Raw genomic sequence first — 12,059 nt, forward strand, 5'->3', positions numbered from 1 at the left:
ATTTATAATCAATATGTTCTCTACACTATACAGGGTGTCCCAAAAAGGTCTCGCAATCCGAAAGTGGCGGGTTGCTCAGGCCATTTGAAGCAACTTTTTCCTTTACAAAAATTTTCTCCGAGGCACCGTTAACGAGTTATTAACGAAAAACAGTGAGAACAGAGATCAGCTGCCGCGAGGTGGCCGAGCCAACGGCGCCAGCGGTCGCGGCGGTCGAATCCCAGCTCAGCTGGCGCGAGGCGGCCGAGCCAACGGCGCCAGCGGTCGAGGCGGTCGAACCCCAGCTCAGCTGGCGCGAGGCGGCCGAGCCAATGAGCGGAACTGGGCTTCGCGCGCTGCTTGGCTGAGCCGCCTCGCGTCAGCCGTACTCGATTCTTATTGGTCACTGTTTTTCATTAATAACTCGTTAACGGTGCCTCGGAGAAAATGTTTGGAAAGGAAGAAGTTGCTTCAAATGACCTCAGCAACCCACCATTTCCGGATTACGAGACATTTTTGGGACACCCTGTATGCATTTTTCATTCATCATTTCTAATAGTTCCTAACTCAAATAGCCATTTGTAGCCAATCTAAACTCGCAGCTCCCACTACGAGATATCTCGTAGCCGGCAGTTTTGGTACAGTCGCTTACTACGAGATATCTCGTAGTTGGCAGTGAATGGGTTAACCGTTTGAGTCCCAGGGATTATTCAGAAAACACGGTCGAAAAATGCCAAACCGCGTGATAGCGCTTGTCTTAACCCCTTGCACTATGCCGAAACTCTGAGAAAAGCCGTGCCAAACTTGTCAAGGTTAAATGCTGCTGTCATCACAATTTTCATCACTGTTTATGACTCTTTCTTCTTACCTTTGAGATCTTATCTGTACCGCGGAAAGTAACGCTAACCCCTAGGTAACACTTTGCCTATATGGGGACATAGAATGCCATTCGAGATAATCATACTTGGCCCGCGATTAGGACCACGAGTCAAACACGTGATACTCATGTTTGGCATGGAATTGTAGCAACGAGTTAAACTCGCGATATTCAATTTGTGACACAAAATTTTCATCGCGAGTCGGACTCGTGAAAGTAGTGCAAGGGGTTAATTGATTGCGAAGAGAACCAAGCGGCGCGATAGCGCTCGTCAAGATTGACAAACAAAACGAAAAGAAAGAATATGAACAGTGCGATCGCACTGCTTGGGACTCACATCATTATTAATTATTTATTAATAATTATTTTAATTATTTTAATATATTAAATAATATATTAATATTAATAATTATTTCAAATAATTATTTTATTATTAATTTTAAACATAGTATTTATTATTTTCAGAGACGGCGAATCAAGCAAGAGGAAGAACGAACGGCGAACCTCCGCTGAGAACGATCGATACGAATATTGCAAGGATCAACGTCGCTAGATCGATCGCTGTCGAGCATTGTTCGAATACAAGGCTACGGACGAGAAGCGAAAAAAAATCGAAACCACCGTTCGACGGTTCCAAACGAGCGCGAAACATTTTTCGAAATTGCACGCGAGCAAGTCTTACCGGATCATCGGAATTCGTTGTTGTCGAATAGCAGGCGCAATCCTCGCAGACTTTCTGTTGACACTCGCAGCAAATTCTCGATGCTTCTTCGGGCGCCACCGATTTCCGGCACACCCTGCACTCGTCGCCGGTTTTCGATTTTCTGAAATGCGTCGAAGGTGAAATTTTTTTTGGAAATCGGCCGAATTATGCTGAACGTTTCGCGTCTGAATGTCTCGCGATCGATGCGCGTTCACAGCGCGAGACGCCGCGCAGCTTCGAACACTCACGTTTTCGTTGCCTCGGTAGACACCTCCTCTTTGGGCTGATTCTCTTCGGCAGGGGTAACCTTCGCGGGACCAAATTTGGTCACTGGAACGAAACGAAGAACGTTCGAACGTTCCGTGGATAGAAACATCAACACCGAACTCATCGAGCTCTAACCACTTGCGCTGGCAAAAAATTCACCGACGCGTGTACCAGAACGGTCCAACGGTATAACTCGTTGGGAGGCGTTACAGAAATCGGAAAAAGATTTATATTTTCTAAACTAATTTATTTTTTCCATTTTAAAATAATTTTTAAAATAATATATATATATATATTATTATTATTATTATTATATATTATTATAATATATATATATATATACTAGTATAATATAATATATATATAATATATAATATAATAATATATATAATTTAAAATAATTTTCCGGGTTAAATATTGACAATTATACGCTATGCAGTGCAATGATAGTCTGTGCTCTGGCAAACAATCCCATCCGACGTGCCATGTACGTCGTTTGTTTCTGTGACAATCGCATGACGACGTACATACCACGTCGTTAGCGATTCTGTGACAAAAGCATTACGACGTGCGTGGCACGTATTTTTCCAGCGCAAGTGGCTAAAAGCGATCGATGTATGTTGCTTTGTACATACAATGACAAGACCGAAGTTAATGAGGCTTTTCGCCATTTTTATTACAGTGTGTGTCTGAAGTGAGAAGTTTATTTAACCAGCCAGCTGTGACGCCTCCTTTTCAGAGCTTTTAAATATTGGATCGAAAAGACGGTTTTGTTTTATACAATTGATAATTTTATTGCTAATATTTACTTATTCACTGAACATTGGTACATACTACGTATATAATAAATGAACAACGCAGGAAAAATTAACCTTTTGCACTCGAAGCCATTTTAATCGTAAATCTAAATTAATTATTCCGATTTATGGTATTTCCATTTTATGTGACAAAGTGCATTTTGTGCATATGAAATTGAATCTTGTGGCTCGTACAACAGTTAGACTTTTAACAATTTGTTACATCTAAGCTTTGATGATATAAAAATTATCTTGGAACGCGGTGTCTCAGAGTCATCACTCGAGCACAATGGGTTAAATACCTATAAAAGTTAATAATTCAAATTGTTGCTGTAGAGTGGTATTCAACGAAGCTAGGGACGACATATAATGACACTTTGCACGTCGAACACCAATATCGTGGCACAAAATACAGTAATGTTTCTCTAATTGACGCTTAGATTGTCCACAGAAATGGACAATTTGGGAAGAGGAGATACGATTATTCGAGCCTTGCAGCTCGTTTTTATAATCGTTGTCAATTCGTTACTATAAAAACAAACCTCAAAGCTCGAATAATCTCATCTCCTCTTCCCAAATTGTCCATTTTTGTGTACAATCTAAGCGTCAATTAGAGAGACATTACTGTACTGCCACTTCTCCATGAGGAGTATACTCGTCAAACACAGCTAACTGGTTAATCAGACCTCCCGTCATTTTTATTACAATGTTAACCTAAAGCGAAATGTTTATTTAATCGTTTCCTATGAAAGAGTCTTTATAATTGTAATCATTTTAGAACAAGAAATGTGCAATTGGTCATTGTGATCGGCAACGGTAGGTTCAGTGCTGAAACGATTTAGTTACGAACGTCCACTACGTGACGCGAAACTCACCGTCTCGTATCACGTCGCCTCCCAGCTGTTTCCATTTTCTAAACGTGTTGCTGCCTTCGTCCGACATAACAGATCCGGTTGTTCCGGAATCTGGTTGCGTCGCAGCATTGGGTATCATCATCTGAATAAATAAACGAATAGAATAGTTTCGTAGCAAGGCTTCAACCAGTTCCATTTCCCACCGGAAGGTTGAAGGCAAGTTGAATATACAGGGTGTCCCAAAAATGTCTTGCAATCCGGAAATGGCGGATTCCTCGGATCATTCGAAGCAGCTTCTTCCTTTACAAAAATATTCTCCGAGGCGCCGTTAACGAGTTATTAACGAAAAACAGTGACCAATAAGAATCGAGTACGACTGACGCGAGGCGGCCCAGTCAACCAGCGCACGAAGCCCAGTTCCGCTCATTGGCTCAGTCGCCTCGCGTCAGCTGAGCTGGGATTCGACCGCCTCGACCGCTGGCGCCGTTGGCTCGGCCGCCTCGCGCCAGCTGAGCTGGGATTCGACCGTTCGACTGCTGGCGCCGTTGGCTCGGCCGCCTCGCGCCAGCTGATCTCGCCTCTCATTGGTCACTGTTCTTCGTTAATAACTCGTTAACGGTGCCTCGGAGAAAATTTTTGTAAAGGAAAAAGTTGCTTCAAATGACCCGAGGAACCCGCCACTTTCGGATTGCGAGACATTTTTGGGACACCCTGTATAACTCAAAGTTGTATTTATCGAGCGCAAATAACAGCGAATACGAGTTACCTTTCTGACGAAGGACACCACGTTGTCGCGCAACATTTTGAAATTTGAATTGTAGTTGCAGTTGAAGTTGAAGTTTAAGCTGAAGTTGTGGTTGAGAGGTTCCGATTGAGTTGTGATTGAATACGCGGCCGAAATGCGAGCTCAGGGACGTGCAGACTTTCTTCGAGAGAGAAAAAGAAAAGAGTTCTGCGCACTCTTATTCCTATGTTGCTCTTTCTCCTGTTGCGTCTTATTCGCCTTCCACTCACCGGTGTTCACCGGTTGTCACAGTGACCTTGGTTGTCGACATAAACTCGTTCTCAGAATCAAATCGAAGCGTACGTCGACGGTGTTCGGACACTCGAGGACAAGATTGCTACGTTATCCTCGGCGCGCCGTAAACAAAGACGTTTCGGAATGAATCGGCACAGCGCGAAGGAGCCACACGGCTCACCCCTTTGCCAGAAACCCATTTGCATTTCCCTCAAGCTCGAGTTTCTTCCCTGCGCGCAGCATCGGGACCCTGTTGCTTTCAGAAATTCCACGGCGAAGCGAGACCTGAAACATGATCGAAAAGTATACGTTCATCGAAAGCCAAACCGTCTCGACGCGAACGTACGCGTCGACGTTCTCCGTTGGTGAAACGAATTCGGTGGCGCGTTTGATTTCTCGAAACTTTCGACTAAACGCGGCTGAATCCGTTCAGGGGAACTTTACCGAGCACATAAATTGTATATAATGGCCGGTGCACAATTTGATACACTCATTTCGTTCCGACTGGTCCCCTTCTGTTCGACCAGTTCTCGCTACAAAGGTGCGCACAATACGAATAATATAATACAACTTTTAATTACAATCGCAATTAGATAATGGTCGTAGCAGTCGGAAAGTGCAATTAGACGTAGCGAAAGTTACGCGTTCGGAATCGGCAAATGAATTTCGACGACGATTGTCGCGTGAACGAGGAAAGAAGATAAGCATGATTTTAATGTCGTGGAATTCCGAGAGCAAGTAAAACAGGGAAATAGATAGAGAAGAAATGGAATATAACGATAAAAAGCCTATCGTGGCAAGACGATATTTTTTTTGTATTTATATTCTTTTTTATCCGAAGCCGAGAAATTGTTAAGTTAGGAAAAATACGGGATTATATTATATTACATCATATTATATTATATATTGCATTATATTATATCATATTATATTATATTATATTATATTATATTATATTATATTATATTATATTATATTATATTATATTATATTATATTATATTATATTATATTATATTATATTATATTATATTATATTATATAGCGATATTAAATGTAATAACTCCAAAAGACAGTAAAAAAACTGCAAGACAAAAAAGCAATGGAAAAGGCGTAAAGCGAAGACTCTGTAAAGTCGCGGCACCTAAGCAAAATAATAACAATAATAATATTAAACTTTATTGGTTTCCTTATGGATTACAAGTGTTATCGACTCGGATGTATTTCATGGATCCGGATAAATAATCCGCGAACGATATCTTGCTCTTTTGTCGAGGTCATCGGGAAGAAATTCCTTGGAGCACGAAGCATCGAAGGAATTACTAGGAGGGGATTGTCTGCCGCTTCGTTGGCATCATTACGAGATGAACTAATATGTGCCAGGCCATTATAGGAATCGCCCTTCAAATTCCACGTCTCCTTCATATCTGGGCATATTCTGGATTTCCGTCCGTTTCCTTCGGCTTCGTTCTCCTCCCTTCTGCTCCTTATTTCCGAGTCTTATTCTCCCGCTTTATTTAGATTCGTTAAACAATTATCAGATGCACTTGACACAAATCGATAATCCTTCTTAATTGTCCTGTAGCGAAACTTATCTTCGCCTATACGATCACGCGGAAATATTTGCACTAACGAATGTTTCCAACGCTGAACAAACTCTACGCGAGCGCCAGCAATGATTCGAATGATCTACAATACGCAGGAATAACACGTGTACAGTAATGTCTCTCTAATCGACGCTCAGACTGCCCACAAAAATGGACAATTTAGGAAGAGGAGATGCGATTATTCGAGCCTTGCGGCTCGTTTTCATAGTTACGAATTGTCAACAACTATAAAAAAGAACGAGCTGCAAGACTCGAATAATCGTATCTCCTCTTCCCAAATTGTCCATTTTTGTGCAAAATTTGAGCGTCAGTTAGGGAGACATTACTGTACTCTGTCCCGATTCTCTCCGATCCTACTAACGACCTATTAGCGACCTATTAATTTATTTGTTGTATTTTAAATAGCGTAAACAAAAACACTGCGCGAAACGGAACGAATCGAAGCAAAACAAACGCGATGGTAACGCGCGAGTACGCGATAAGGAGGTGAAAATGTAAAAAGATCATTTTGATGGATGTAAACCACGATGATTGAAACTGCGATTCATGGACCATAATCCAGTAATTTCTCCCCAATTCGTGCTTATAGTTAGCAACTGTCTACAACTATAAAAACGAGACGCAAGGTACGAATAATCGTATCTCCTGTTCCCAAATTGTCCAATCTTGTGCAAAATTTGAGCGTCAGTTAGGGTGACATTACTCTACTCCTTTTCGATTCTCTGCGATCCTACTAACGACCTATTAGCGACCTATTAATTTATTCGTTGTATTTTAAATAGCGTAAACAGAAACAATGCGCGGAACGAAACGAATCGAAGCAAAACAAACACGGTGGTAAAAAGGTAATTTTGATGGATGTAAACCATGATGATCGAAAAACTGCGACTCACGGACCATAATCCAGTTATTTCTGCCCAATTCGTGTTTATAGTTAGCAATTGTCTACAACTATAAAAACGAGACGCAAGGTACGAATAATCGTATCTCCTCTTCCCAAATTGTCCAATCTTGTGCAGAATTTGAGCGTCAGTTAGGGAGACATTACTGTACTTCGTTTCGATTCTCTGCGATCCTACTAACGACCTATTAGCGACCTATTAATTTATTCGTTGTATTTTAAATGCCGTAAACAAAAACACTGCGCGGAACGGAACGAATCGAAGCAAAACAAACACGGTGGTAAAAAGGTAATTTTGATGGATGTAAACCATGATGATCGAAAAACTGCGACTCACGGACCATAATCCAGTAATTTCTGCCCAATTCGTGTTTATAGTTAGCAACTGTCTACAACTATAAAAACGAGACGCAAGGTACGAATAATCGTATCACCTCTTCCCAAATTGTCCAATCTTGTGCAGAATTTCAGCGTCAGTTAGGGAGACATTACTGTACTCCGTTTCGATTCTCTGCGATCCTACTAACGACCTATTAGCGACCTATTAATTTATTCGTTGTATTTTAAATGGCGTAAACAAAAACAATGCGCGGAACGAAACGAATCGAAGCAAAACAAACACGGTGGTAAAAAGATAATTTTGATGGATGTAAACCACGACGATCGAAACTGCGACTCACGGACCATAATCCAGTAATTTCTGCCCAATTCGTGTTTATAGTTAGCAATTGTCTACAACTATAAAAACGAGACGCAAGGTACGAATAATCGTATCTCCTCTTCCCAAATTGTCCAATCTTGTGCAGAATTTGAGCGTCAGTTAGGGAGACATTACTGTGTATATCTCGCCGCTTCCTCGTCTGCATCATGTTGCGAAACTATCGTTGGCGGCTGACCAAGCACCAACTGCTGCTACTTGTTGCGACCTCGCAGCCTGCTACCGTATTACTGTGCTACTACGCGTAGACCACGGGATTCAAAGTCTTTCCCTCTGCTTTTACTCTCGTTCCCGGGACTATTTCCGACACCGTTCCTCGAACAAAGAGCCCGTGTTCCTCCGGTTTTATTCTCGTTTCCGAGAACTATTTTCGACATCGTTCTTCGAACAAAGAACCCGGTGCTTTATCGTCCGTTATTTCTTACGTCGCGAAACGAGCAAGGACAACCCTGTTCGACCCGTTCCAGATTCCTTGGCCGAGCGAGTATTGTAACAGATCGCTCGTCCCATCGTCGTCGTTCCGTCCACGGATAGCAGAATTTTCGTGTTGCAACGTGTGCGCGTTCCCGCACAGGCGCGCTCGTCTCGCCGGAAATATTCGTCTCGGCGAAAAGGATTTGTTCCAGTGACCCGTCCGCTGCTCCAGTTAAACCGTGGAAGGATATGGATCACGATATATGCGGTTTGATCAATATGTCGCCTCATGTCGGTGTTGCGAGCCGCGTAACGATCTCGTCCGAGTCCCCCCTCTCTCTCTCTCTCTCTCTCGTCGTCGAACAAGGAAAAGCTGCATCGAGAATGGGCACGCGTGCACGAATAGTCGAGAGGCAGATGGTACCGACGTTTTTAAGAATTCGCGGCGGAAATATCGGAGGGGTCGCGGCGTGTAATTTTCCGCGAGAAATTCGTGCCCGACGAAACGGCGATTTGCGATTTGCGCTCGAGCGATTTCTAAGTGGCACGAGCACGAGATTAATAAGACAGGATGCGTACAACGTAAATACGAGCATGACAATGACCTAAATATTCAGGCACGTTCTCGTAAACGCGGCGATCTAAATTGGAGAACGCGGTGGGGGGGAGGGAAAAAAAGTTGTATAAATATTTAACAGCGAAACAAGTTCCGATAAACTGATATGAATAATGGATATCGTATCTTTCCAGCGATCCGTATAATTATGGTAATACGGCTCTGCACGCGGTGTATAAATCACCTGAAATTCGAACGTGAAAACATCTCGTCTGATTTCTCCTCTGGTCGGAATCAAATTAATACAGTCCCCAGCTAGTTCGAGTTCGCGTAGACGGTTCTTGGAACGGTGTGGTACAAATTACGATATTACACGGTCGTCGATGTTGTCTCTGCTTTACATTGTCTCCGACGAGGGTCTTCGCGATCTCCGGATCTACTCGATCGATTAACTCGTTCCGTTCTTGCTAGTGTTATCTGTTCATGTTCCTGTTACTGTTACTGTCGCTGTTCCTGTTATTGCTACTATCACTGTTCCTGTTACTGTTATTGTTTCTATTATTGCTACTGCTACTGTTACTGTTGCTGTTCCTGTTATTGCTACTATCACTGTTCCTGTTACTGTTATTGTTTCTATTATTGCTACTGCTACTGTTACTGTTGCTGTTCCTGTTATTGCTACTGTTCCTATTTCTGTTATTATTACTGTTATTGTTACTGCTCCTGTTATTGCTGCTGTTCCTATTCCTGTTATTGCTACTGTTATTGTTGCTGTTCCTTTTATTGCTACTATCACTGTTCCTGTTCCTGTTATTATTTCTATTATTGCTATTTCTACTGTTACTGTCCCCGTTCCTGTTATTGCTACTATCACTGTTCCTGTTACTGCTATTATTTCTATTATTGCTATTTCTACTGTTACTGTTCCCGTTCCTGTTATTGCTACTGTTATTGTTACTGTTCCTGTTCCTGTTCCTGTTATTGCTAGTGTTACTATTACTGTTTCTGTTATTGCTACTGTTACTATTTCTGTTCCTGTTATTGCTATTCTTACTGTTCCTGTTATTGCTACTGTTATTGTTATTGTTCCTGTTACTGTTCCTGTTACTGTTATTATTTCTATTATTGCTATTTCTACTGTTACTGTTGCTGTTCCTGTTATTGCTATTGTTCCTGTTCCTGTTAGTACTACTCTCACTGTTCCTCTTATTGCTACTGTTACTGTTACTGTTTCTGTTATTGCTACTGTTCCTATTCCTGTTATTTCTATTGTTCCTGTTCCTCTTATTGCTACTGTTACTGTTCCTGTTATTGCTACTGTTATTGTTACTGTTCCTGTTCCTGTTCCTGTTATTGCTAGTGTTACTATTACTGTTTCTGTTATTGCTACTGTTACTATTTCTGTTCCTGTTATTGCTATTGTTACTGTTCCTGTTCCTATTATTGCTATTGTTACTGTTACTGCTCCTGTTATTGCTATTCTTACTGTTCCTGTTATTGATACTGTTATTGTTACTGTTCCTGTTACCGTTCCTGTTACTGTTATTATTTCTATTATTGCTATTTCTACTGTTACTGTTGCTGTTCCTGTTATTGCTATTGTTCCTGTTCCTGTTAGTACTACTGTCACTGTTCCTCTTATTGCTACTGTTACTGTTACTGTTTCTGTTATTGCTACTGTTCCTATTCCTGTTATTTCTATTGTTCCTGTTCCTCTTATTACTACTGTTACTGTTCCTGTTATTGCTACTGTTATTGTTACTGTTCCTGTTATTGCTATTGTTCCTATTCCTGTTATTGCTATTGTTCCTGTTCCTATTATTGCTACTGTTACTGTTTCTGTTCCTGTTATTGCTACTGTTACTGTTCCTGTTCATGTTATTATTATTGTTACTGTTACTGTTCCTGTTCATGTTATTATTACTGTTACTGTTCCGGTTCCTGTTATTCCTACAGTCACTGTTACTGTTCCTGTTCCTGTTATTCCCACAGTCACTGTTACTGTTCCCATCATTGCCACTGTTACCGTTCCTATTTCTATTTCCGTTCCTGTTCCTATTACCGTTCCTTTTACAGTTACCATTACTGTTTCTCTGTTCCGTTCCTGCTTCCTGGAAGGAACAATATCGCGCAGAGACCGAACCAATATCGGCTTTCTGTTGAACAAAGTGCGGCTACGAAGAAAGTCCGAAAATACCGACAAAGACTAGAAAGGCAGGAGAATCGGGAATAACGGCAAGGAGCAAATGATACAGTTAAATGGAAACGGAGAGCCGTGGTGGGAGGGTGGAAGCAGCCGTTGGCTAGGAAATGGCTGCCACCTGTAGCTATTGATCGGCAGGGCGACGCCGTGTGCGTGTAGTCAAGTTTCCCGTCATCTCCTTTCTATCCGGGCAGAGCTTTATCCGAAAAAACGCCGTAAGCTTACATTTCTTATGCCCCGATGTCCGCATAAACGTCTGTCCGTGACTTATCCTGTCCACACTCACCCTTCCGACCATCGTCCGATTATCGTCCAATTCGTCCAATCATTCATTGAAATATTGCTCGCGCTATTGTCGTCATTTTGTCCATCGAAAACGCTTTCTTATCCATCGATCCTTGCCGTTTCTTACCGTTTCCTGTTGCTTTCCTTTTTCAGTTAGCCTTCGCTCGAACGTTATCTATACGTAGAACGTAGCTTGCAATCGAGGCTAATGGAGCAGCTTGGGAACGAATACGTCGGAAACGGTGCCTGGAGAAAATTGTTGGTCAAGGTGGCTGCGAAAGGGTTGAAAGGGGCGAACGAATCGTACTTGTCGTGCTCACGAGCCGGACGATTCGTTTCCGTAGTCTCTCCGTTTGTTTTTTTATTTGCCTCGATTAACGCCATTTACGACTCTGACCGAGCAAGTAGCTATACTTTAGCATTTCAGCTATCATATACAGTTAATTCTCCCGAATTTTCCTTCAGCTTGTAAACAAAAATGGATAATATGGGAAGAGGAGATACGATTATTCGAGCTTCGCGCCTCATTTTTATAATTGCCAAATCGTTTATTATTGTTCAGAAGCCGAGAAAAAAATTAGGAAAAAATTAGGGAAAAATTATTACTGCACTTTGTATACATATGTGTGCTTTAGCATACATATCCGAATCTATGAAGCATCGAACGATCGACGACATCGACGATCATCGACTCGATAGACTGCTTTAAATGTTGGAGGTTTTTGATTCTCAATATACTAATAAACTAATAATAAACTAATAAACTAATAACCCAACGTTCCGGAATAGAATAGTATTTTCTAGGGGGGAAACGTTCTACTCGACGAAGATTTCATCTGCTTTTTGAATCGATCGGCAAAGTCGAGCGACGCGCGACGCCT

The 12,059-nt window shown here is 41.7% G+C and overlaps 1 protein-coding gene across 4 annotated transcripts in view; it reads right to left on the reverse strand.

Moving 5' to 3' along the window:
* Fife (regulating synaptic membrane exocytosis protein fife) overlaps window positions 1-12,059 on the reverse strand; it is a 57,040-nt gene that overhangs the window by 39,996 nt on the left and 4,985 nt on the right. For all 4 annotated transcript variants that reach the window (XM_076523893.1, XM_033472737.2, XM_076523895.1 and 1 more), the window contains exons 2-5: window positions 4,244-4,780; window positions 3,499-3,619; window positions 1,808-1,889; window positions 1,539-1,680 (exon numbers count right to left, since the gene is read on the reverse strand). In XM_076523893.1, the coding sequence (XP_076380008.1) occupies window positions 1,539-1,680; window positions 1,808-1,889; window positions 3,499-3,619; window positions 4,244-4,279 (381 nt within the window). In that variant the 5' untranslated portion in view covers window positions 4,280-4,780. The remainder of the gene's footprint in view (window positions 1-1,538; window positions 1,681-1,807; window positions 1,890-3,498; window positions 3,620-4,243; window positions 4,781-12,059) is intronic.

This window comes from Megalopta genalis, chromosome 7, assembly GCF_051020955.1.
Source record: "Megalopta genalis isolate 19385.01 chromosome 7, iyMegGena1_principal, whole genome shotgun sequence".
In the NCBI taxonomy this organism is placed as follows: Eukaryota; Metazoa; Arthropoda; class Insecta; order Hymenoptera; family Halictidae; genus Megalopta; species Megalopta genalis.